We start from the raw sequence: 27,850 nt of genomic DNA, 5'->3' as shown, positions 1-27,850 counted from the left end.
ACATTAAGGGATGTTTGAAGTAATACTCAGAATTTTCTTGAACTTTTTTATCGCACATACAGTCGGTGGCGCAAGCTTCTCCAAAAAATTCTTTCAACCCCTTAGGGGTTGGTTAGGGAAAAATCCTGAAATTGGTTTTTACACATTTGAGTGGGCAATCTTTGTGAGTAAAAACCAAGTTTATATCTAATCGAGTCTAAGAGATATTAGGGAGTCGGAGAAATTTTTTTTTATCAATTTTCACCCCTTTGGGGATGGAATTTCCAAAAATCCTTCCTTAGTGGGTGCCTAAGTCAAGAAAACAATATACCTTCCAAATTCCACGCTCCTAGGTTAAACCGTTTGAGCTGATCGTTGATGAGTCAGTCAGTCAGGACTTCTTCTTTTATATATATAGATAAAAAATTCAAAAAATTCCGAGTATTACTTCAAACATACCATAATATGCAGGCAAAACGCCAGATAGTATAAACTTATAGTTTTTGTTAAATAAATTCCCGAAGATAGCGTTGAAAAACGGACAGTTACACTAGAGTACCCCCTTAACAGTCTCTAATTCTATTATATTTTGAAGATCGTGGCCGATTGTTGTCATTTTCATATCTAGCTGTAACCAAAAGTGTAGGTGCTTACATCTTGGGGCATAGCCGTGCGGGGTAAAACCCTACCCCGCTAGTTCAAGCACCTAGAAGAAGCAAACACCTACTCTGAATATAGAACAATTCATTACAGCTAAAAACCAAAAATTGACGACGAAAAAATGCAAACCAAAGGTTTCCCCTACGCGTGAGGAGAGAAACTAACGAGCAGCTGGCCGTCGCTCGTGGTTGCATCCTCCATGTACAATAGACCGATTTCCAGTAGAATTATGGATGAAACGTGAATCGGTAGTTCTACAGTCCTGTAGGTTTCGTCAACGGTCTTGGATCTTCAACAACTCTATCGAATAACGTCGATGGTATCGACCCACGGTATGGCCAGACACGATGTGTACTTGGCTCGCAGAGCAGGTGCGCGCTCTCGGCGAACGAGATGGATGCGCTGGATGTTCCCATATCGCGTGACCACTCGATCAACGCTGCCGCGAGTTGACAGTGACTTACGCACTCTGGCACTCGACGAGATATGACACGCGCCACCGGGCTTCAGCCTATTGTTACCTGGCGGTACTCCACGGTAAAACATCTTCGATCTATCCGCCATCCATATTTTTCCTCCCTTCGATCTTTTACGCACCCCCCTCGATCCTATCCACTTTACTCGCCCCCTTTACTCGTTTCCCCACAGCCAGGCTCATCCTCTTTATCTCCGTTAATATACTCGATCGCCAAGTGATTTACCTACGCGGCCATTGGTGTTTCTCGTCCCTGGAAAAGAGAACGTAGAAGAGAACGAGGCTGGCTCGCTTACCTGAGTCCGTAACCGTGTAGCGTGGATTGGTGGTGTCGATTGGCAGCATGTCTCGTGCCCAGGATATGATGGGGGGCGGTGAACCTACGGCCGTGCAGAGCAGCACCGCGTTATGGCCTATTTCCACCACTTTCGTTGTCGGCGCTTGAGATATCAAGGGGAATCCGTTTGGTAATTTCTCCGCTGTAACAGTAAGACAATGGAGAGGTATGAGCGAGGCTGTTGCGAGTCGATCGCATATCGTGATCAATAGCTATCGGGGCTGGCCGCGGGAACCGAAATCTCGATAGGTCGATTATACGAGCAGCGCCTATGTGGGTGGAACGGCAGACGGTACGAAAGTAATGCCTGCACGTGGCTGGCATAGAATTGGCACCGGATCGAAGCCCGGCATCCCGCGGTCAGTCCCGCGGGATCGAAAGTTAAGAAAAGCCATTGGAAGTGCGAGGATATCCTATTCCTATTCCCATCTCACGGCACGGGAAACAGAGGCTTCGTCTCCGTGAAGACGGCTCACTGATACCGGGTAGATGCGACCGGATATACCGGTGTCCGAGTGTTCGGGAATGGAATCAGAATTCAATATACCGGAAAAAGTTCGTAAAACGGTTTATTGAGGAAGAGAGGACGGCAAGGGGATGGAACAGCACTGGAGGACCGCCGTGGCCGGTCGATGTCTCGAAATTTCTATTCCCCGGGGCGTCGCAAGAACTTGATCGATTTGTAATATTTCCGTCCTCACGGTTCGACAGATGCGACACCGGCTGGGTCTCTCCTTAATAATTCAACTGGCTAATCAAATCAGGCCGCAAATAAATAAGCGAACGATCGCATTCGAAATCAGTGACGCGTTAATGTACCTATCAGATATACCATGTCAGGAATATGCGATCAATTCAATTGAAACGGCAAATTAGGAGTGACGAGAGCGGACAAGTGGCGCGCGAGAGATTCCGTTTGAAAGTCGTTACGGCAAGACGAGATTAATTTGACTTGTTCCGAAACGCGCGCGGCCGCGGCGCAACCTTACATTGTCCTCGTTCTTCACGTAATTACGACGATACTACGTTAATCCTTAAGGTGAACTCGTAGTTAAATTTAAGTTCGAGGATGTTGCACTCCAAGTTTCGAACAACTTCGCGTAGTCCTGGTTCCATTTCAATGGGGCTTACGCATTTCGAGCCAGCCCCTTGACAATTTTTCTTTTCACATTTTTTAATTAAAATTTACTGATAACTACGTCACATGGGATTAATTAAAAACTCGCTCCACTTTCGAGGGAACCTTAACGTCGTCATTAGGTACGTTGGGAAATCTTGGACGCCAGCGATAATTAGACGGGTTGTTCGGAAGTGCTTGTGGCCCTTAATTCTTCGTTAACTTTGGTGTCGTTGGCGAAAGTATCGCTCGGCGATACCTACGCGAGAAAGCTCCTAGGAGACGCAAACGTCGTCGGAACCATGACGTTCATTGTAAGCGTCGCCAAATTATCACCAAGGTCTACGAACGGGGTGAAAGTTGCCGAAGACAGTCGACGACCAAACTCCAATTACCATCGGCAATGCCTGACGGCGGTTCTCCGTAAATCGCTCTTTTATAATCTCGTCAATTAAAAGAGCAATCGGAACTGGCGCCCGAACTTGCTCGCCGTAGGACTTTGGCCAACTTTGATCCGGCCGTCTCTTCCACTCCCTAATACATTTTAAGTCGGAAGAACCTGTTGGATCGCGTACGATTCATCGCGTGTCAGACGAGACGAAAACGGCAAACTTTTCGAATCAGCTTCGGGGCTTCGAGTGGTCTACGCACGTTCTCGTGTTTTCTTTTTTTATCCAAATCACTCGTCTATCTCGCGAAACGAGGTGCCTATCGTTTCTGCCACCGGAGGGAATTTTTCCTGCAACGATACACGTACACTGTACAGGGAATATCCGCGTCAATTAAATGGTATTAGTGACTTATAAAAAGTCGGCAAAATAATAGTCGCTTCTGTGCTTCCACCAGGACGAGCGCAAAAAATTCGCATGGCTTCTGCCCGCGTATATATTAAATACAGTAAGTAAAATTTCTCGGAGAAGGAAATTTGAGTGGTAGGGGGGGCTGGCGGAACCGCACCCCGCATCGTGGTTCCCGCCGATATCAACAGTCGTCATTCGACTCATACCCGCTGAAGTGATAACAAGTGACGAGCGTTGCGCGTGTTTTGGGATTACGTGACCACACCACTCGGCATCGAAACATTCTCCAACGCAAGTACCTACATATTACGTTCACGTTCTATTACATCTCTGGTGTATAATTTTGTGTTCTTTTCTATTTATAAATTAATGCAATATCGCGGGAAATATTTATCACCTTTCGTGGCTTTTCTCTGTTCGTCAATTATTACGATTAGTACGTACCTTTATTCGGATTCTACAACGCAATTACGATTTACAATCTCCCGCGACGTGTTCGGAGTTAAGAAAATGCTGACCCACTTAACTCCTCCGGAATACAACAGTGAGCGAGGAGAGTACGCCTTCGGAAAAAGGCATTTGCCGTAAATCCCTGCATAATTTTAAAGACGCGGAAGAGAATGCTCTCGGCTCCTCTCCTGTACCGTCCACCTTGGTGCATTCTAGCCAACTCAACGAAAACACGAACCCTTCTTTCTGTTTTTCTCTTTTTGCGCTTCGAATGCATCGCGGCGGAAAGATTATTTTCGTTGGGCGATAGCAGAAGCCCGAGGGAGTCGGTAGTTGTGAAAATTCGCGTCCATCCTCGCGTCCTTGGATTTTTCTCTCCGCCCTCGTCGGCGAGTACAATTAACGCGAAGAATCGTTAGCGTTTTCGCTGGGAGGTGGCTGCTCGACTGCAGGGAAGAGCAAGTCTCTCGCAAGGAGTTTACGCGACCAAGCTGGAAATCCAAGTCCGTTGAATTCTGTCAGATTCAGTGGAGCCGCCGCGCCGTGTCATCGTGCACCGAAGAGCTCGCTCGCCGTTCCTGGGTACTTTCAGCGGATCTTCTTCCATTGTTTTCTTCTGCGACGCGGCTTCTTTTGTCCTCGTTATCGTTCGAGTTATCCGGCAGGGCGGCGCCAATTATATCGGCGACCGTGAGCGTTCATGGCCGACAATAGAAATCGTCCACAGACTTTCCCACCCCTGCAGTCATCCTGGAAAGCTCGCAGCTCCCTCTCCCTTTTACCCTCGCCTGAGATCCTGCTCGCGACAAACAATTCCTTCCCTTGCCACCGCTTTTACTAACCACCGCCAACAATACAACCCGACGCCGACGCTATCCTCTCAGCAACAACCAGCACCACCTTCTTCTTGGTTAAGCTATTGTTCTTACCGATTCGTCAATCACCTTCGATCAACGTTTTGGCCCCTAACCGTGGGTGGTGGGGCACCGGGACCCAGAAGGCGCGCTGGAACATGTCTCTCCAACGATCTGTCGATCCATTTGCTACGTGTTGTCGGCTTTCCCTCTCGGATCGTCGATTGAGACTGAAACGCCGCGCGGCGCGGCACTAAATGAACCGGGGCTTTGCCGCTTCGTTTGCCTCGCGATCGTAAGAAGAGCGGAACCACGTTCCTCTCGGGCGGTGGATAGAGACCTGTTTGCAATCGCGTCACGGCCGGCGATCCCATGATCTCGCAAGGACGATGAAAACGGCAGCGCAGACCATAGACTGCCACGTCGAACACGATAACGAGGGTGCGATTACTTCGGGGACTCGTTTGTACCCGCTCTTCGGGACTTTCTTTCGTCTCGTCCAGTCACGTCTCGAGGTAGCGACGCTTATCCGTTTTACACCGATGCGCAAAGTAATTCGCAGTGAAAACGCGCAGGGGGAGCTCTCGATATCCCTCCTCTCTTCCCTCCCTCGCCGAGGCGCGATTCTCCTGCATTTCTTAGAGCCCTTAGCACTGCACGTATAAAGTTAATAATTTCCGAGACGCGAATTGCACAGCCACAGAGGGAGCTATATCTCTTGACTGCGCCCATATCTCTCGCGAAAAGTCACTTAGATACCGCCGGGGCAATGAATTCTCCAGAAAGAACAGAACACTTAAGCGATGGAGGTAAAAAGGAAGGTTACGCGAGGAGGTTACTAGGGCCGCCACGTCCCGCGGTATAGTAGAAATCAATCCTCCTTCGCCTTGATTTATTTCCCTTGCAACTAGCGCATCTGTACAGGAGCTAGCAAACGGCCACGAGTAAATTGTATGCTTAGCGAGACGGTGTCGCGATATTAAGCAACAGGTGATCCATTTCCTTCGTTTTCCTCGGCAAACGTAAGAGATTGTTGAACGTTTCTGGGGACACGTGGGGAATCGCGCCACCGATATGGTATCGGCGATGAGAAACCACCCTCAAGCACTGGCATCCAAGTAAATGCAAAACGATTTAGGATCGTCGATCCTTGGAATCGTTGGATTCTCGAAATGGAACGCGGGAGTGAGGTTAAATTCATTGAAATATCGAGGTGTGTCATGGAGGTGGGAAGGAATCGCGCAGTGGAACGGGGGGTGGCGGCGGGGGCCTTTCGCTCCGCGTGAAAATCCCTGCCGACGTGATACGGAAATAATAACGACCAGGCCAGGCGGCTGGGCGTTAGGGCGGCCGCGGCCTGCGTGTTGCCGAGCTGCTGGGATTTTAAAAATCAGGCAACCACAGCGGCGGGCATAAATAACGCTTAGGATCGGGCGAAAAAATAATACGCGTTCTCTGGCTGTTGGTCTACTACATCTACATTTTGATGGGGAAACGTGACTGGCAGAGCCGAGCGACTATTCGCCGGCGAAGGGTAGAAGGGCCCCGCGGAAATATGAGAAAAAAAACTGGGGAATAATGGAAGAGCGTAATTAGAAAATTTGCTGCGAAATCGATTAAGAGTTTGCACCGGTCGAAAGTTGGATCGTTGGGAGCGCAGATATTTCAGAGTAAAATATTCACGGTAAGTTTGCGAGGAAACAAGAAGGGTTTATGCGGTACCTTGGGAGCTTATCCCCGAGGAACTTATCGAGGTGGAAGCGGCAACGTAGCGTTGGTACCGTCCGCTGGTTTCGCGACAGGGTCGAATATGTTTCTGCGCGATGAAAATCTTTGCAGAAGCTTTCCAGAGAATACGCCGTCCCGTGACAAGCGTGCACGCTGATAAATCGCAATTTTCCCTAGCTGGCGGAGCAGTACGCGCGAACAAAGCCATCATACTGTACGGCGCGCGGCGCCGTGGCCAGAAAAAGAGCGGAGAAACGGGGAGAGAAGCTCGACGAACCTTTCGTCGGGCCACTCTGCCAATTTCCTTCCAAGTCTGTCCGCCTTAACCGAGCTGCTCCTTCTTTCCTCTGCTCTTTCTACACGGCCAGCGCGCACCGACCACCACCGACCACCGTCGGCTTGCCCCCGCTTGGGTTTCAACTTCCAATCCCTATGGAGACGCCAACAGCCTCCCCGGCCCACTTGCCTGTCCCCAAACACTTGAAAACTTTCATTCAGAAACGACGCTCAGCTGAAACGATAGCCGAATGCCATAGGCGGGGAGAGAGAGGAGAGAAGTGTCTCGAAAATCTGCGCGCAAGACGTCGACCCGAAGAGTTTCAAGCTCGACGTTCGCCACCCTCGGAATACCCCCGCAGCACCCCCGGAACCCGGAGGCAAGCGGGTAGTTCAATTTACGAAGTATTGGCGCGGCAGCGGCTGCCTTGCGGTTCGCAACGGATGTTTCTCTACATGGAGAATGGCAGCAGGGGTAGGGGACGGGTGCCGCAACCGTAATTACGTTCGATACGAGACGCCGATGCCGCCACCACCACCGTGCATCCCCCTCTCTTCTTCCGGCTTGCCCTCTCGCTTTTTTATCCATAGACTTTTCCTTGCGGTATACGTCGGCCATCAAAGCGGAGGGAATTAAATTCGCATTCTTCTTCAAGAGCGTGCCCTTCCGCCGTGCCGTGCAGCGGCGCGCTCGCCCGGCGAAATTTCACAGCGGTTTCGGCTGACCGAACGTACGAGTAGAAAGGTTTCGTGCGTGATCGGCCGGTAGGAAATTGGTGGCCGGCTGACGATGCGGAAACAGGAATTAATACGTTCCTGTCAGTGCTGCGGAAAAGGAAGGCTCAATAAGGAACGAGCCAATAAACTATACCGGTTAAAATTCCCCGTAAAAGTCCCGTGCAAACGCGCTTTCATAATTCAAGTGCATGCGACGATCCAGCTGCAGCCGCGGCGCTTCCCTCCTGGTGGACATACATATCTCTATGTACGTGTATATGGAAATTCGCGTGGCTTGTGTGCGCGCATAGGTACCTGCGCGTGTGTGTACCTGCATACGTAAAGCGTATAGACTGCCTCGCACCCCGCAGCCTTACGTCATCTCGAGAGAAATCGATCTATGGGAAATTGGCTGGGTTCACGGAAAAAGAGCCCCTTCGGCCGAAGGACGAACACGTAAATCGGTCGAAAACGAAGCGGACGGAATAAGCGTCGGTGAAATCGGAGAATTAAATTCGCGAGAAACGAGAGAGGGAGAGGGGGGGCCCGGTAAAAGGGGAGTCGCTCGAAATTGTACGGTACCCGGCGATCGTCTGTAAAAAAAAGAAGTGTTTTCCCTTCGCCAGACTTCGCGAACTCGGCCGAGCTCGCGGTGGGATGAGTTTTCCAGAAATCTCAACGTTTTCAAAGGGGAAATCCCGTGGAGCGGAATCGAGGAATCGAGGAATTAAAGTTATATATTATAAAAAGAAGGAAAGAAAAATTGCTTCCTTTCACGTGCGCGCACGCGGCTTCGCGGCTATCGCTTCGTCAGGGTTGAAGTGCAATTTTTTAAACAGCCGGTGGAAAATAATGATACACGTGGCATTGATTTCTCGTTAAAGCCTTCTCGGGTTTCTCAGCTGCGGTGGAGTTTTAATTGACGGACATGGTTAGGGGGAACTTTTTCGTTCCAAGCTTCTTCTCCGGAGCTCGTGGAACGGCATTCGCGATCAGTATGAACGCGCCGGGTCGCGCCGCCGACGCGAGGAACTCAGAGATGGCGGGACAGCGATACGATGTCAGCAGCAGGTGGTGTAATGCCGTATGAAGAGGGTCTCACAATATTCAAGCTATCCTCTCAAGAACGATTCGAGCCAACTCATCTTAACGAGGACTTGCACCAAGTGGCTCGGTTTCGAGTACTGACTCTAGGGGATTAGGCTCTAAAGACCAAACTCGTCTCGAATGAAAGATGGAAGGTAGAGGACGCTGGGAGAAAGCCACCCTAAATCGTCTTTTGCTCTCGTAATTAATTCTGTGCTCATTACGGTCGGCCAGAAGAAACGAAACCGGGTCTCGTATTCAGTGGGTAGGTGGGTCGTTAAGAAAAAAAAAAAAGAAGAAGAAGAAAAGAATGGGGGAGGGAAAGCCGATGAAGAGGAGGCACGATGTTGCTAACAACGAGAAAGGAAGGAGCACAAGCCTGTTGAAGCTTTTCATTCTGAACCGACCGTCGATACCGCTCTTACCTCGTTCTTATCAATTAATAGTAGCTGTACGATTTATGCATGTTTGACGGAACGACTTACGGCGGAGCTCGTATTTATTCATTCGATTACAATATCGTGAATATAAAGTGCCCGCGGAAACTTTATCGGCAGAGAACTGATATCGAGGTAGCAGAGGGAGGAGGGTAGAGGGGCGAGTGGAGAATAGAAGAGAAGGGAAGAGGAAGAAAATAGGAGAGAGGCGAAGAGAGGAGAAGAGGAGGAAATACAGGGGAACAAAGTTGGGCTTTGCTGATCGGAAACTCAAAGTTTACCAATGTTTTTTTCCATTTCAATCGCGTTCGCCTTTCAGAGACACTGTAGTATCCCCATGGCTATCAATTAATTATTTCATCGATGCTTGAAGGAGGTCACCGCTACCACACCCCTCCTATAATACCGGCAGGCAATCGTTTCGCGTGAAACGATCGCTATTCGCGTCGCGCTGCATCCCGATCGGCGAGCATAGTTTCGGGGCACGATAATAAATGCGAGATGATAACCGTTCCTCTGTTTCGTTGGAAAGCAAGCGAACCGCCGCGCGGAGAAGCTTGTCGGTGCGGAGAAGATTCGAAGAAAGGAGTTTCAAAGGAATTGGAATACATAATGGATAAAGCAGAGGGTCCACTGGTAAATGCATTACGCTTAATCCAGAGGGACGTGGCTGAAAAAGAAAACAACAGAGAACGGGGAAAGATGCTCGACTCGGTTTCCAGTACGTATGTACATGTATACGTACATACATATCTTGCCTCCGCTTGGACAGTTCACCCCTCCTGCTTCGTACCGCTGTAACGCGTACGCTTTGTTGTGCGTGCTTTCCTGCCGACACGTCCGCGTAGAAGGACATCGGCAAAACTTTCCGTCGAACGTCATCGTGCTTTTATTTATCCAACTTCCGAGAGAGCCCTCGAAAGAGCCTTGGAGGAGACTGTTCTCTCTCGTTTTTACGCTCGCGGCGACGTACTTGCCGGATTTCTCGGCACCGTGGAAATCCCACGAAAATGGCCGAAAGGGTGGCCAGTAACGATTTGCAAACAAACCGGGAGTCGGTAATACCGGTGTTTGCGTTTGGACGTTCTCCTTCTGTGTACACTGGTCGCGGCAGCTTTGAGGTTTTTTTTTTTTTGTTTACGCACACACCGAAAAGAACGGGACGTAAGCTGGGGAAAATTTCGTTCCCCCCAGAACCGTGCAAACAAACGCCGATTTTCTCAAAGAGTTTCTATCCGCATGGTCGCGTGCGCGATTTGAATTTCGAAATTTCAGGTTTGTCTGTCAAGCATCTCGGCTAGCGGGCGCACGGTCTGCGACCAGCGTCATTTATAAACGCGCTTGACAGACGCAGCCTGGTTTTCGGAAATACATTTTCCACGCGAAAAAGGGAAAGTGATGGGGAATTCGCGTTATCGATGGCAAGGCAAATGGAGGGGTAGCAGGGAACACCGGTGATTAAAGTGCAAAACCTCGTACCTCGATGTTTGATAATTTAATGGGGAAGAGAGAGGGATAGACGGTTTGCTTACGCGCGGAAAAACGCTAACGGCGTACTGCGCGGCGGCGCGGCATTTACCCTTGACGATTATTATCTATTACGTGAATTCGCCGTTTATTCTCGCCGGCGGTATCGCTCGCGGGGCGGTTACGAGGCGATTGGCTGATGTTGCTTCCCTAGGATCGGTTTCCTCGGCGCGCACGACTGATTTCGACGAAAACACACACTCGCTGGGAGACAAATAGACCGCGAATTCTAAGGCCAGTAATTTGATTTCATCAGATGCCGAAACGCTGGCGCCGCGCAGCAGTTAGATAACGCGCCGGCTCGTATCAATGCGTCGAATTTTCGGTCCGCGAGTACGAAATCTATTGACTCGGAGGAGCCGCTAAATCATCGACGTACCCGATGCACAGTGAATCGACGCGACGTCTGCATCCGTTACTAGGTTACCGATTGCAATAGTCGAGGCATCGTTTGCAAGTTCCCCCAGTGAACACTACTTAGTAGCTATCCGAAACAATTGCAAGTGGCCAGAGAGGAGAGCGATCGATACTAGTTCATTTGGAAATCCCAGTAATTTGCCGAATCAATGCTGTCGTCGGGCCTCTACTCTAGCGTTGCAACTGCCCGGAGGGAATTTATGGGGAACGAATGACGCGGCGGGCAAATTTGACTTACAGGGAAAAAATTAAATTCGCATTACAGCCGGATTGGCGAGCGCATATTAACGTTATCGCAAATTTGCGCACCGATACGGGGCACTCACCGAAATAAATGTAAATATCGGGAGCAGAATATCAAATATTCGTTGGTCCATCAACTAATTAATCCGGTGCATTAGAGAAAATGCCGAATGGGTTAGTCGCTGGGAGGTTTACGGGAGAATTGCGGGTCGCTTGGACGGGCGCGCGTGCTGTGCGTGTTTTCTGCGTGTAGGGGGGTGTCGGTGAGGGTTGGTGAGTGCGTAGGCGAGTGGAGAGTTCAGTTTTGGCGGTCGCGGTTGAAACAGGTTCGCCGACTAATGGACATCCGGTATTTCTCGGTGAATTAAGCTCCGAATGGACGGGAGCTTGCACGCTTTTCGCGGCGGTGGCTCGACCCCGTTCCCGATCTCGACCCCCGACCCAATCGCTCGCCCATTCGTTCACCTTCGAATTTTCCTCCCCTCGCGATCTTCCCTTTCCGATAGCTTCGATCTAAGAATAATCCGCTCCCTAGGGATTCCAAGAGAATAGCCGCGATAGCAATTACAGAGGCCATTTCGCCCGACCGGGGAATTTCCATTCCCCGTTCTCGCTGTTATTAAGTCGCTTGACTTCGGATCGGTAAGCAGCAGAGTATTAACCGAGACAAATAGAAACGCAATTCTCACGCGTCTAATATACGCCGGTTGTAAAGCAACGAATATTAAAAACCGAGGACCCGGACCTCGGATTATATTCACCCGTTGCACGTTCTTCGTGGCGCCTCTCTTAAACTATCCACGAGGGCAGAAGCGAGAGGCGAGAGGCGACGCACAGTGGTCTAATTCGCCAAATAGCTGGCCAAAATATGAAGGCATCTTCCGATTTTTAGAGAAATTGGTATACAAGGGTTTTCGAGGTCGCTGATATCAAATGTGTCATCGAAAATAGAAAATTCATAATGGAGGATGTAATACCGCTTGCATAAATATTGTCTTTTACGTATTTTTTTCGTAAAACGTGATGATTTCTCTGTTTTCGCTCAAAAAAGAAGCATTCAAAATAATGAATTAAGTATAATTTCATTTTAGAAGATTTTTGAAAATAGTTTTTTTGTTAACATTTCCAGAGTAAAGAAAAGTAGAAAAAAATAATAATCTTGACTTCATTCTAGTACGGGTTATAGTAACATGTGTATTGAAGATACACACCAAATTTGAATGAAATCGGTTAAGTAGATCTTGAGATTTTATGAGAGTAATGAGAACATCCTTTCGGTACACCCTTTTGCGTACGAGGCTCTGTACTGCCACCAATTTTCATTATTTCTCATTGTAAAAATTTCTAAGTATTGTTGAAAAATGAACAAATACATGTAAAAAAACGTCAATGGAAGAAGTTTCATAGTTTCGTTATAAAAAAAATTCCGGAGAATGCAAAAAATTGTCTGTAACTGTAGAAGACCCTCTTAATATCTTATAGGGTAGCAAATTATAGCAAAATTTTCAGTTGCATATCCTTCTAGGCAGTGTACTTGAAATGAAGAATTTACAAATATTTTGGACTACTGCTACGCAAATTTAATGTTTATAACACATATTTTAATGGTAAAACATTTCACAAATGAATTCCTTCAATGAAACTTTGCGTGATACATTAAAAATGATAGAAATATCAAGACATTAAGGACCAAGAAATTAAGCCAACTTCGAAGCTTTATATAATAATAACTGATTACTGTATTTTAATTTTGCAAACAGTATTTGTTACATTGCAATGTATATAACAAATATGCCATAGTAGCAAAACGCTGTTTTATACTTTGAAAACTGCATTTTGGCCAGCTTTTTAGCGAATTAGACCACTGTGCGACGCTCTGTGAATTTAACGCGGCCTCCACAATTGGGCGACTGAGTTATGAACAACGGTATCTCGGATGGCAGGTGTTAATGAAATTTGCGGGTCATAGCTTTTCCATCCCCAGGGGGCATCAACAGACAGGCCGAGATCTACCTCCGTTGGTCCAGCAGCTTCGTAATGTGTTCTGTTAGATGACGAGGTTCGTGTCAGATGGCGGAACACAAGCTCGTCAAAGCGAAGTCATTCCGCCGCAAAAAATCGGCCCCTGATATCCCGACTGGCGGCATTGTTGACTGTCTTTTAACCCTCGATTCGTACGATTCGATCTATTCTCCGGAGAGAGCTGTTGGCTGATGGGAACGGGGGCGGCTGATGTAAGTGGTCTAGCCAGCATGTTTTCGCTGTTTTCGCTATTTCCGCGTGCTGAAGGAACGAAGGTAGCCACTTTGGGCAAGCAACGCGAATGCAGTTTCCCTGAGGGCTTTCAGAAAAAAACTTGCCTCCGGAAGAAAGCAGCCCCCCGTAAATACGCCGATTCAGCGGCGCGCTCGTATTCTTAAGTAATTCATAAGCAGCCAGCCCCCGGGAATGCTTTTATTTTCCCTTTTCTTCCGCTGGCGGACGACCCCCCGTGTATTCGACCGTGCCGTTTAACGGGAACAAAAATTCCTCTGAATCCTCTGGACAGTTTAAAATTGGTGCCGCGCGCTGGATACGAGCTCGCGAACTTGGAGAGACGGGCGCAGGCGAATCTGCACCACAGAGGACGAAACTTTTTCAGCCGATAGACACGGTAATGCAGGTTACGTTCTAGTCACTGCGGAAACGATCGCGGAAAAGCGCCGAGAGAATTCTTTTAAAGGCCTGCCCGTTACCCGGCCCAATGATTATTCCCGCGTATCCCAACGACATTCCTCCGCGCTATTTTCGAGTATTATTTCCCCGTGAAAGCGCCGCCGCGCCCGCATCCACCTTTTGTTTGTCGCTGTTCCGCCGTGGGTAATAAGCTCTCGGCAAACACAGTTTTTTCCCCTTAAACATGGAGAAGTTGCCGAATAGCCTGTAGCGAGGCTTTCGATCGTGAGAAATTAGGGACAGAACGTCGCCAGCCGGCGCGGCGCGGCAGCGCCGCGAGGAAAAAGGGAGAAACTGGGGGAAAGAAGGAAGCTCCAGACAAGCGTGGCAAAGCGCGGAATCTCTCCATCAAAAGCTCAACAAAAGCTTGCTCAGGGCTTCGGCTCGGCGCGGCGTGGCGCGGCGGTAGGAAGGAAAAGGGGATGAGACGGCGAAAGAAGGGAATGTGCCAGAGAATGCCAGCTAATGTCTGAGACGCGTCAGCGAATGGGAGGCCAAGGGAGTGGTGTAAGCAAGAGGAGAAAGCGCGGAAAAAGGCAGCGGGGAGAACAAAAAAGGAGAAAGGGAAAAAAAAGAGTAACCGGAGGAAACGCGGAAAGCGCCACGGATAAAATGGACGGGCTGAATACCTTTAAAACATTCGCGGAACAAGCTTTATTGCGTTAAACGGAAAACACCGAGGGATGAGGATGGACTTGCCTGCCTGTCTGACGAATCAGGCTTCGTTAAGCCCGAAACGTAATCAACTCTTTCGTCAAAGTTCCTTGATTGCCCTCGAACCTGTCGCGATCGTACCGGGCCACCGTGGAGCACTCGGAGTCGGAACAATCTCCAGTTATTCTTTGGAAATTCTTGCGGGGAGAATCGCGGGAAACTGGGGAAACAGTAATCCGTTCGATCGTTAAATGCCGCGAGAACTCGAAAACGAAGAAGCCATGGGTATTAGGTGCAGGCCAGAGGGGCGAAGAAGACGTCTTGCTTGTTGCGGTCAATCAGAGCTCGTTAAGCTCCAGGCGTAATAAGCTCGTTCGTTCAGGGGATTGGAAGGTTATGAAGCAATAGTTTGCAGACCTTACGGTAACTTCCGTGGGACTCGAGAACGAGCAAGAAGTCCGGGGCACGGAAAATACTTGGAAGGCTCTTTAATGACCTCTTAATTTTCGATCGAAGGAACCGATTGAAAAACTATTAGCGAAGTAGATGGCTGGAACGATAAAGAAAGTGGATTCCGTGAAGCGGCTTTCGTTCAAGCACGATTACTACCGTCTACCATTCTCCCCAACTTTTCTCTCGCACGCGGCAGCTTTGTTCGTTATTTCAAAAATTCCTGCTCCCTTATTTTCCGCTCTACGGCGCTCCTTTGCTTCTCGACCGAGAAAACTTAATAAACAATGAAACACAATGCATAGCATTCCGCTGCGTTCGCCCGCCGACTGTCGGGGACTCGGGCAGCGTCGCAACTAACCGAAAATGAGAAGCAGGCAAGGCATCGAGAGCATTGAAATCTTGGAAAATCTGCCCCCGAAGCCGATGGCGTCGCGTCGATGCCCCGAGAATCCTACGGGGAAGGGAGCAACATCGAGAGCCTGAGGCTAGCATATTTTGAGGAGAATGAAAAAACATTGTTCCCTCTGAGGGAAACGATGGATAGATCGTTGGGGGTGGTCCAACGAGAGGCGGCTCACGAGCACTTCGTCCTTTTTATTATTCATGAAAATCGTGCTGTCGCTGCTTTCTCGTGGCTGCACACCGACCAAAGCTTAGAGAAAACCCTCCTCGAATTAAAGCGCGCCCGTGTATCGAGAAGGCTGCTTTATAGGGACAAGGGGTCGTGTTTGTTCGAGCTCGCGTCACCGGGCATTTTCCGATTGTTTTCACACGCTCGGGCTGTGTCGATTCCGAAAACGTGACCGTTGTTTTCATAAAAAAATATTTCGCCCGGCGAAACAGAGACGCGAAATGTATCGTACAAGAGATCACCGGGCCGCCCTGTTTTTATTGCGCGGCAAAGGGACAGGGAGGATGACATCGAGGAGAGACCAGACCGTACTCGGAGCCTCGCAATTTCACCCCTCGATTCGATACAATCCGTGGGTCCAGAGGGCGCGTATCCTTAACGAGCTGGTAAGGACAGAATACTTTTCAACCGGACCGACAGTGGGTGCTAGACGAAGAGACAGCCGACCGTATAAAGGACCGGCCGGCAAAGAAAAGGAAGGTGGACGATTTACGAGGCAGAAGGAAGGAGAGTAAAGGAGAGCGGAAGAGAGAGATGTAGGGAGGATGGAAAGGAAGAAGAAGATAAGCCTGTAGGTTTGCGGGCAAGCAGTCGGGAAAGCTGGGAGAAAACGAGTAACGCTGCAACTACTTGACGGTGGCTGTAGTTGGTACGAAGGGAAAGGGATGTTTATTTGTACTTCCTACACCCGGATGTCCGTCCTCACGGATCGTAGAAGATGGCCGATACGCGGCGGGTCTCCGTTTTTCTTTTCACTCTTGTATTCGCGCAAAGCCACTGCTTCTCTGTCCGTTCTCGACTGGCCGGCCGTTCTTGTTGCTGCCGCGGAGTCTGGCTCCTCTCGCCGCTGCTGCCTCGTTTTGTTCGACCTGACATATTTTTCGAAGGCTTTTGTGCCGCTGTAAGGACGGCGTCGGAGGCGGAGAAACGAGGGGGTGGGATAGAACGGGAAAAAGGCGGGAGAAAAAGTGGAGCGAACCGAAAGACCGTGAAAAGGGCATCGTGCGCGCTCTCGTGCCGACAACGCCGACAATGGAAAAATTCAGGCTCCCCGGATGATTTGTTTCTTCGTTAAAACCAAAGCAGCCAACGATTCGCGATCGATATCCTTTGCTTTTACTATCCTTGTACTTTTAAACACCAGATCCATCTCCCTCTCTCTCTCGAAGGAGACGAAGAAGAGAGCGCTAGAGAGAAAGATAAATACCTGATTTAAGCAAGCTTATATCTGCGCTCGAGTACGCTGCGTATTTTATTACTACCGCGTCTGCCGGACACGAAACGTTCACAGGGAACGCGAAATTATTCACTGTCACCCGTTCGGCGCATGGGTCCGACGTTGAACGGGGTTAAAAGCGAATCGCCGTCGATTCCGCTTTAACGGCCGTAACGATCGTTACGTGGCCGCGCGAAACGGCGATCCTTTTAAAGTGATTGGCGGAACCACTGGCCACGGCAGCCCCTCTCTTTTAATTCGCTTTTTGCGTACCGTTCTAGCTCAAGCCGAGTGCTCCAACTTGCCGTCCGCTCATGCCTGGAAATTACTACTTAATGCCTCCGCTTGCCCAACACTCCGGTAAAACTGGGCGAGCGCTGTCCAGCCACGAAGATTGAAAAGCATTACCAACGCGCTTACCCTCCCGTCCTCCCTCCCACGGTTTCTTTGAAAATTTTAAATTTATCAAACTCTGCTTTCCACCCGTCGCAACGGAGGAATATCACGCGTGTTCCGTCTGCTCGTTTCCGATATTCCCGATAACGGGAGAGAGGGACGTAACCTCCCACACCGCTGTCGAAAAACAGCCCGTGGACGACCACCTTTCGATTCGATGGACCAACCTTTCCCCTCCCCCCTTAACGGGACTACTACTCGCAGTAACGGCTCTTCTTCTCCCCTCCGCCCTCCATTCGGCCTTTTCCCTCGATCGAAGATAGAAGCGGGAAAATTGTCCCGACTAATTTTCCGCCGTGGTGCCGCGGACTCAATGAAAATACGCGCAATATCCGACGTTCGTTCGCATAAATGTATTAAATTTCGCAGATAGGGGGCCGGTAATGGGGGAAAGTAGCGCGAGAACCCCCAGCCTTTGGATCGTTTTTTCTAGTCGCTTTTATCGGACGGCAGAGCGCGGCCCGATCATGCCTGGAGATTACTACTTAATACCTTGGCGCGAGCGGGGCCGTCGAGTGGAACAACCCGCGTACGGGTCAGACACGGCGACTGAAACCCGTTAGCGCGGGTTACCGGTTTAATGGACTTTAATATCGATCGCGGTCCGATGTTGAAATTGTGCCACGAACGAATTTTAGATTATATCCCACGGAAGAGGTACGATGCGTTATATTGGCCGGTTGAATAGCGGCTGTCCATAAACGGTGTTTACTACTTCCTCTGTTATAAGAGCGATCGCGCCGATAAATCTGAAAATCCAGCAATTTATTCTCCGTGGAGGAGGATTTCTGCCCCCTTTTACTTTCTCGTTCTCATTTTACGACGTTGAATTATGATCGTTCGCCCGCGGTTACGACAAATAGAAAGAAAAGAAAAAAAAAAAATGACGCGGCGCGTTCGCGAAAGCCGGGGAGGAGCTGACAGAAGCGGCTCGTTACAGCGATCGTTTAGTTCGAAATAAATTCCATTCCACTCGTACGGCTCGGCGACAAACACGGTTTTGTCACGAATCGATAAGCGCGTTTCATCGAAGAACAAAGCAGCCGAGGAGTAAATGCACACCGGGGGCCCAGTTAACAAAGAGGTTATCGGCGATCATTGGCCAGCACGGAGAGCCAGAGACGCGTGTCGTTGCGCGATCGAAGCCCGAAACCGAGAGGAGGTATCGATCCCAACCGGAGTCGAGTAGCCGTAATTGTAAAATGACGAAACCGGGGGCGGAGGGGAGGAAGGGGGCCGGCAGTCTGCTGAAAACGCTGAAAACGTTGAAATCGTTGAAAACGCTGATATACCGAAATACCGAGACATCTCCAATTTTCTGAATTTCCGAGAATTTCCGGGGCCGAGAGGAACCCGGTAATTGGATGTATCATCTTGGAAAAGGCTTTATCTCGAGCGAACGGAACGAAAGCGTGGATAACTCTTAAGCGGGAAAGCGCAGGACGACGCGTCTCGACGCGACGCGTCGAGGGTCATGAATCTGGAACGGTTTCCTGGATCCTGTGCGGGAAAGGAAAGAGGTTAAACCGACTCGTAACTCGGCCGGGAACTGGTTACTCTAGCAATTTTCCAACGTACGCTTCGACTATTCTACGTGTTTGCGTCATTAGTCGAAAACCACTGGTAAAATTCGACCGTAGCTGCCGTCGCGGCTGACGTGCCGACGTAGTAAGACCTCGCAACTAGTCAGCCAGTCATTCAATCGCAAAGCCAGCCGCAGCCGGTAGAATTTCCATGCCTCTTCCCCTTTCCGCTATCTCTCATCGGGATGCCATCCCCTGGTATCTTGCTCAGCCCTATCATTGCTATCCGTGCTGCCGTTGTCGTCGTCGTCGTTCTCGCCACCGCCAACCGAACTCGCAGCCCACTTTCGTCTCGCCTACGGTGGGGAGTACCGCCGAGACGTCGTCGTCCTCGTCTTCGTCGCAGCTCGATAATTAATTTTACGCATTCAGTTTACAAGAGGGCGAAGCGGCGTGTAATCAGATTTCTCACCGAAATTGGTCGAGATTGTTCGTGAAAATTCCTTCCCCCCCTGCCCAACGTTCGCTCCCATTCCATCCCTCCGGCGAAACACAAGACACTCTCCGCCGATGGTTCAGCGAAGGAGAGGATAAAGCTCGCGCGTCGAGTGTTTGCGCTGGGCGGGCTGGATTTTCTAACGGCACGGATTCGAAATTCGTGGTGGCCCGAAGAATGACCGGTCCCGCGGACGAAAGTAATTAATGTACCGGTAACTGTCGCGAATCTTGATAGCCGGCAAAGTTCCTAAGTGACAAAGTTTTCGGTAGTCGGGGGAGGATAGAAATACGCGCGTACTTTTCGCGTCCTCGTCTATTCCGGTGGGAGCTTAATTACTAGATTTTCTAATCTCGGCCGTTCATCGTGGAATGTTTAATGCGCCTAAAAAATAATAGTGATTTAGTGGCGCAGGAGGCCGGGAGCGGGTCGATAACGCTTTTTTTTTCGGCACGCGAGAACGTTTCTGCAGCGCTAAATTAAGAACTCGCCCGGTTCATGAATCTTTCATTAAATCGCGCGGATTTGAACGTCGGGGAGGTGGAACGTTAATCGAAGTATCTTGTTCGCCGTGGCGCGTAACAGTCCCTCTCTTTGTCCCGGGCTTCGGCATCGCGCAGCTGCTCTGTGGGTTCAGTGAAAACACCGATCGAAACGAAGGGACGGACACGAGAGAATAGGTTGTAAATATTTTCCGAGCCGTGATGTCGAGGGGAGGAAAGGAGGGTGGAGGAGAGTGCAGTGCATTGTTGCGTGTCCGATCAAACGTCCGGCATCCGCGTCAACTATCCGATCCAGGCCTGGTCCTGGAGGCGTTGTCGGTTACGGACCGGGTCCCGAAAGAGAGAACAAGGATCGATCGCGATGGGGGACAGTAGGTCCTCGCCCGCTACGCTTTGTGAAGGATAACTGCGTTACCGTGCACTTTGCCGCGATAACTTCATTCCAGTGTCGGTTGCTTGCCACAGTACTAGCTTGGAATGATCGCGTTTCGAGGCTCCTGTTCGCCCACTTTGCGGCCCCCAAGATATTGTTCGGTCATGCCGACCAATGTGCTCGCGGGCTTCAACTACTCGCATCGTCTTGCGGCTTCCGTACGTACACCCCCCGATCTCTACGTTCGTATCTTCCTCCCAAACTTCCAGTCGCAAGCGAATCCCGCGTTTTGATACACGCAATCGATACGATACCCTTGGACGGAGATGGGAGGCGGTTGAGGGTGCAAGTGGCCGATATCTATGTATGCGGTACTCGATTTCCAGTGGGACGAAGACGAGAGAGCATTTAAGCGTAACGCGTGCCGTCAGATTCGATTTACTCGCAGCTCCGCTGAAATCATTCTGGAGGGCAACCTCTATAGATCATATCGTTTCGTTTCCTGACTCCCTCATTGGAATCCCCGTTGGTGGCAATCGACGAACCGTAGATATCGCCCAACCGAGAATCTCTCTCTCTCTCTCTCTGGGATCTCCCTTGGACGATGCTGTTCTCTCCTCTCGCCTCGCTGACCGGACAACGAACACCGAGTCCCGAATTGCCTCCCTTTCCTCTTCGACATCGTACCAACACTGGTTGGCGGACAGGGTCTTCGGCTCTGGCAAGCAGCTCGGTCCGGTAGTTGCTTACATTACCATACGAATGGCCGATCGATCCAAGGACCTCGACTCTACCTAGCCACCCGTGGCCAGGAACGTGCACACGCAAATACAGACGCGCGTAGCTACACGCACCAACAGTGTTTCACAGGCGGTCGCGTGCCTTTCTACGAATGTGTGCGCAATCGGATACTCTCCAACAGCCGCGAACCGAGTTGCTACGTTTGCACGAACACGATCAAAGCAGAACAACCAGCCTCGTACATACTCGCGCGCCTCCTCCTCCATGCAGAGAGACCTTGCCACGCGCTAGCCTAGCTCTAGCCCAGCATAGTCCACCCGCCAGACCGGTCGAGTCATCGCTAGCAATTCTACCCGCAGCTACTCTCCAACTACCCACCACCACCTAAATCCGAATTCGCCGGTGCCCGTTAATCATTATTATTGGCACTCTTCCCTGGACCCTGACTGGTCCCGGATGAACTGGATTCCGGACCAGCGAGATATTAGCCCGAACCGTTGGACAGTAATCCTCCTGTAGATCTGGATCTATCCGTGCGAGCAGCGTCCCAGGCGTTTCGGCAATCTCGTGACAAACGACCAACTTCTCCAAGCAGCGACGTAAAATATAGACCGAGATATACGAAGGGCGGACGACCTGCTTTCGAGACGCGATTCTGAACGCGTGTATCGGCTGACACGCTGTTTCCAACAAAATTTTCAAACCCGATGCAAGTCCTGTCGCGCGTCGCGTCGTATCGAGCTTCCATTCAAACAACCACCCTCGCGTTTCACCCACCTATCAGGTCTCCCTTTGGCTGGCCACGAACAAAGAATCGAGGCCGAGAAACCGCGGACTTCTGTGGAAACCTGTGCGCTTCAGCGAGCCCCTAGATGTTCCTCCGGATCTCCGTTTTAATGCGGCTCAAAGATCAAGATTTCTTCAAGCCCTGCGAAGACCACGCGAATGTGAGCCACCGGTGCTGGCGATATCATTCGTCCGTGTCTTCTACGCTCGACAGGGGACACGGTTCCATTGAAACGAATCCGACGAAAAGGACAAGAACGGCATGGTAGATCCAGCGGGGTCGAACCGAGACACAAGCAGGGGGGAAGAGCTCCCGGGAGCAGGCATAAAGTATCGGAAGAGGATAATATGAATCTGTAAACGATCGCCAATGGAAACCGCAGATAAGGGAGAAACCGAACGTAGCCCGATGGTTCGCCGTAATTCCCTACTCGCCCTCGTAACGTTAACCTACGCGAAAACGAGATATCACGGGCCCCCGTGTAACGACAAACCCACGACCGTCCAGATTCTATCGCGCGAATCTGATAAATGCCCCACGTCTCCTCGCGATGTTATCGTCCTCGCCCACCGAAATTACATTTCACCAAGTTTTTTCACGATCCTGGCAGCGACAAAGTTAAGCCCCTTTGATCGTCCAGCGAGAAGAGCTGCGTCGAATTTTTCGAGGAACGTCGCGGAATGAAACGCGGCGCGGCTCGACCCTCGGCTCGGCGTTCCATCGAAACCGCAAGCCCGTCGCTCGGCTGGTGCGGGTGGTCTGCATGGAATACCTGATCCTCGGGGTTTAGAATGTTGGAAGCCGCGAAAGAGCATCACCGCGCAGGAAGTGCATTAGGTGACGGTTCCACTTTGTAGAAGCTGTTCGAAGAGTTTGATATATCCCGCAAGGACGTCGCGAACGGATTCGCGAGCGGTACGCGTGTACATCAGCGACGAAAGTGCACGTAAGGGACGCGGACGCGCGACATACATACGTACGTTCCTACCTCTGGATGCTAGAATGCGCATTTCAGATGCCGCAGTCGACGCACGGGGGGAGTAAACTGCCGCCCATGGTTTCTCCTATTGCAACCGGAACTGCGATAGGGCCCGACAAAAACCGCGACGCCCGAATCCGCGTGCTTTCCTCGATAGCAGTCGACTGTCGCGGAACGGAGGGAGGGCGGGGAAAGCGAGCAGAATGTTGTGCTACGCAGAACGGATCGATTCTCGTGCTATCACCGGATGGTTATCGCGAGCCCGAAATTTCTAATCAGTTTACGGTCAGGCGAGCGAGCACAGACAGAAGCATGGATAACGAGGTAATAATCGACGAAGCGCGGCGGCAGCTTGAAACACTTTATCGATTTTTCGTTATCTGGAGCGAGCCGGCGCGTCGCCTCGCGGACGGAAGGTAATTCGGAATTACGTAGATTTCAAGATAGGTGATCGGTTTTATTTAGAAGCACGCTCTCGGAATACTCGGTCGCGGACGGTGGCCTGGTTGTTCCATGGAAATAGGAATCTTGCGAGCAGTTACGTCCCAGGGGATTTCACCGAGGAGTTAGTGGATAGAGGTACAATCTCCATTAGCGATTTCTCAGAACGCGCGCGCATAGTCATTTCCCGTACGTGTCCTCCGCCGTTCGCGGCTATGCACATTCCATCGTGGCCCACTGGCTCGAGACGCTCGAGATGCTCGAACCGCTCAAACCGCTCGCCTCGTTGCCGTCGTTATCCCAAGGATCTCCGATTGCTATTCCGACGCCGGACGGAATACGGCCAAGTTTGCCGTTTCGCGAGCATTAGCGTAATTTGACCGTGACATAACCCCGCACGGCCCCGCGAACGACACCGGTTCGACGAAAGAGAATCGAAGGAGCAAGATTAGACGAGCTTGCGGACGCTTGCAGACGCTTGCAGACGCTTGCAGACGCTCTCGAAGCGCTCGCCGACAATGCCCCCCTGTCGTCGCTTCGATCGCTCGCAGCCGCAAAACCAATTAGGTAATGCGTTACAGGCAAAAAATATTCGGCCCCCGCACACGTACGCTTCGCGGGTTTTCATTAACCCTCTCGGTTTAATTACTTTGGTTTAGGCTCGGGCTAACTCTCCTTCCCTTGCCCATCTCTCCCATTAACCCGCTATCTATCCCCTTTCATTTCCCTCGCCACTTTTCGCACTACACGATTCGATATTCGTCCGCGATACTTATCGATCGCAGTTGGCAAAGGAGCAATCGTCTTCTCGAGTGGATTCTCGCTAAGAGGGTATTTTTTGCAAAATTCGCTTTTGCTCGACGGCCTGAAACCAGGGCTGCGGAGTCGGCAGTCAAAACTCCCGACTCCGACCCCGACTCCTCTTTTTTTTACCACCGACTCTGACTCCTGCATTTATAATAGATTGTTAATATACTCGGTACATGTGTATATATGTATAAATATTAGTAATTTAGTAATAACTAAATTACTAATATTTAATATATAGTAAGTTTGTATATATGAATGCAGAAATGTGTTCTTTCAAAGTAGGTACCCCGATCACCATAGCGAAACAGTAACGAAGCGAATTGCCGACAATGTTGCTTTAGAGCGACAACGAGTGTCGTTCGAAAACTCCGTTGGCGATTATAATCTGAGAACTGAGTGGGAGCCTGACTTTGTCAAAGTTGGGCCAAAATGACCCTGCATTCGTCGTACGAGTGTTAAACAAAAATATATCGCGAGCGTGTATAAACACGTAGAGCTCAACAGACTCGGATTTTTATAAAATTTACTAATATGGAGTCGGTGTTGGAGTCGGCATATATTTTTTCGAGTCCGACTCCGGTAATCAGAAATTCCTTCTGAACTCCGACTCCGTGACTCCAACTACGACCGACTCCGTGACTCCGACTCCGACTTTCGACTTCGACTCCACACCCCTGCCTGAAACCGCGAGCTGGAATTTTCCTGATATAGGATCCATCGATCTGGTAGCAACGAGAAACGGCGTGCATGGCAACTGGAAATTCTTCGATCGAGGTACAGCGTACACCGAGGAAAAAAACGATAAATCCTGTCTCGGTACGGCGGATAAAGAGAAATCGTATCCCCGATTAGTGGAGTTGCTTTTGTTATCGCGAATCCATCGGGCCCGCGGAGTTTGCTCGATGGAACGGGAAAGGAAACTCTCCAGCGAGAAGTTGTTCCTTGACCAAATTTGTTTTCTGCTCCGCTGTTTCTGTTCGCGGCTTCGTCTTTTCGGCCGAGCGGGTATTTGTTCGGCGAACGTACCGCGAACGATTTAATTAATCCGCGAAAAGCGCACTCCTCGAACGCCGTTACCTCGTGGGTTGAGCAGTTACGGGCCGAGAAAGGAAAATAATTACCGTTACCATCGTTTCCTGCCTCCTTCCGCGCATTCTCTCGCCGCGTTCCGTTGCGCGCGACCACCTCTTCCTCTCCCTCTTACTGTTAGCCCCTCAACCACTACTCTCGGCTCCTCTTTGTTCCGCCGCGGTCTGTCCCTCTTGTCGGAAAATTCCAACCAACGTCGGCACTTTCGCAGATTACGTGGCCAAATAACCGTCTCGAAATCGCGAGAACTCGAGGCAGCCTGTAATCTCGTAACGGTTCCGCTCGGCGGCGATGTTACGGGAAAACCGCATCACCTCATCCTCCCCCCTGCTGACCCCTTTGTTTTTCTACCCGCTCCGACTCCCTCCACCGCCCAACCCCCTCGTATTTCGCGCTACGTGAATGGCTTTATTACGTAGCGAGTTAATACCACTAAAATCGTAATCGGGTTGGCCCGGTCCGATCCGATCAAAACGCGTCGAATTCGTTTCCGTTATGGTTTAATACGTTAATTCGCTATTAGCCTCGCCGCGCGTTAATTAGTTTCGCATTATTACCGTGCATGTAAATCATACAGCCTCGTCGCCCAAGTGAAATTTCCAGGCGATGGGAGGAAAACGTTCGGGCCGCGCCGCGGGAATCGATCAGATCACCGTGGCTGGCTGCGTAAAGTCGGATCGCGAGATTCCGAAATCGTTGGCGCGTTAACACGTGCCGCGATGCACCGCGACAGCAAAAGGGTGCGGTTCTCCTAAGCCTCCCCCGTTCCCGCGATTTTACCGGAACAACAGACACGCCGGAAACGCTGCCTCCTCTCAACTCCGTAATTCCTGGATGAGTAACGCGCGGCATTCGGTATCTTCGTGTTAGCGTTCCTATTCGGAGACGCAGTGTGCATGCCAGTGCTCGCGCGAAATATAACAGTTCTCTTCGGAGGCAGCCAGCTCCGGCGCGGCGCGTCGCGACGGGGCGGGCCACCACCGTCGCCACCGGCACCGCCACAAAACGCTTGCCGCCAGGCGATACGCCGGTAATGGATTACTTTTAATTAAGTAAACACCCGGATTACGTATCCTCCGTGCACTCTTTCGCGCTCTTCCATTACCACAATTCACCGGCACGCATTTATCCACGTCCAGAGGCTAAACAGAGAGCAAACCGAACCCGCCAGCCTCGCCTCGCCTTCGCTTCGCTTCTCCATGGGGCCGGCATTTAATGAAAATCAAACTCGTTTTCGATCGGTTTCCCGCACAACCCCGCGGCCCAGCAGTTTTTCAATCCTCGCGATAAACTTCCTCCGTGTCTATATTTGCCTGCGGATTCCAATAACACCGCGGCCACGATACGTCTGCGTTCGGACGGAGATTATCGGTGACCTATTCGATTACCAGTATGTATTCCAGGCGGTTTCAAGTGCCATCCTCGGATCCACGATGGGATTTCCCTGCCGCTCGGATCGAAAAATCATGCGTCGTCGAATAACCGGAGGCGAGGCATGACAAACCTACCCCAAACATTGCGCGTCCCATCGAACCTTCGCCCCGCCGAAGTACACGCGGAAAACGATCGTTTTCCAACGACAGTCGCCGTCCACCGAGAACTCCTCCGTTTCGACGAATCAGTGACGGCCGGAACATCTTCCCTCGGTCCTGCTATTAGGTTAAAAACCTGGCTCAGTCCGTGGAACGTAATAACGGGCAAAGATCAAAGCTTCTCCCGCGAGCCGCAAGCCACGCGAAACTTTCTACTCAAGCTTGTTTGAATTTTTATCCAATCCGCGAAATGGATAATTATCGTGGCAATAAGCGTCCGGAATCGTGTTTCCGAAAGTTGAAAAAGCGTAACAGCACTTTGGCGATCCTCGGCAGTTTTCCAGAGACCGCTTCGTTTCTCGAGCATTCCTTTTCTCCTTTTGTTGCTAAACAGCCTTCCCCTCTGCAGACTGTACGCCCGCGAAATGTCCGAGTAATTGTTCTTTCCCGTTGTCCTTTTCCAGCTGCACGATCAAACGTAACGAACGGAAATGCAATTTTCTTGATAGGGCGGCCAGCGGTCCCGGTCCGTCCGCGACAAAGAATACGGAAGGCGCCCAGTGTGATCGCAGGATCAGCTCCGCCTAATTACTCGACTAATTAATAATTCTTGCTTCTTCGGCGGCACCCGTTTCCCGACTCGAATGCAACTTTCGCTGCGGAGTACTTACCGCGCGGCTTTCTGCCCCAGTTACTTTATAATTAATAATTGTATCGGATTTTAATTAAAACCGCGTATTATTCGGTCGGGCGGGCAGCGAAGAAAACTCTTTAGTCTGTTTGTTCTGTGGACGCGAAAGGGAGACGCTGGATACCTATCGTATGTAGGTACCCGTTGTTTTTCTGGGGACCAGAGCAACGGAAAGAGAAACAGAGAGGGAGAGAGAGACGGTGGTGGACTTGTAATGATAAATAATGCGTACAAGCGGACCGGCCGGAGAGTCGTGTCATAAAACCAAGCAGAATATATCCTGCGCCAAAGCACCGAGACGGTGTCGCGCATTAGTCAAGATAAATCTGACCGTAGTTAATTGGACCTACGGACAAACGTTTTTTAAAGGGAGGGTAATGCTCGGCGACCGACATGGACGCGCGTTTTCGCGTATATTCTCCGGGAGAAAAGCCGTTTCTAACGGCGTCGTTAACGACGCGTCCCAAGTACTCCGATAGCGTATTTTGCGCGATAGTTTTCAATTTATCGCACGACCCGGGGAGAAGCACCGTAGGTACTCTGCGAACAATCGATTCGTTCCGTCCGCGTCGTGCAGCTACACACCTTTATCTCTCACGTTTTACCTAACCCCTTGCAATTTCACGTTCGCCGGATTCCCTTGACTTGTCGTTCAGC

The 27,850-nt window shown here is 50.5% G+C and overlaps 1 protein-coding gene across 6 annotated transcripts in view; it reads right to left on the bottom strand.

Annotated features, from left to right (window-relative positions):
* The window catches only part of Lar (tyrosine-protein phosphatase Lar), a 219,864-nt gene that overhangs the window by 31,475 nt on the left and 160,539 nt on the right, over positions 1-27,850 (bottom strand). For all 6 annotated transcript variants that reach the window (XM_076823994.1, XM_076823999.1, XM_076823997.1 and 3 more), the window contains one exon: positions 1,411-1,593. In XM_076823994.1, coding sequence (XP_076680109.1) covers positions 1,411-1,593 — 183 coding nt within the window. The remainder of the gene's footprint in view (positions 1-1,410; positions 1,594-27,850) is intronic.

The sequence above is a fragment of the Andrena cerasifolii genome, chromosome 12 (assembly GCF_050908995.1).
Source record: "Andrena cerasifolii isolate SP2316 chromosome 12, iyAndCera1_principal, whole genome shotgun sequence".
Lineage (NCBI taxonomy): Eukaryota > Metazoa > Arthropoda > Insecta > Hymenoptera > Andrenidae > Andrena > Andrena cerasifolii.
This window is presented reverse-complemented; position numbering and strand designations above follow the sequence as displayed.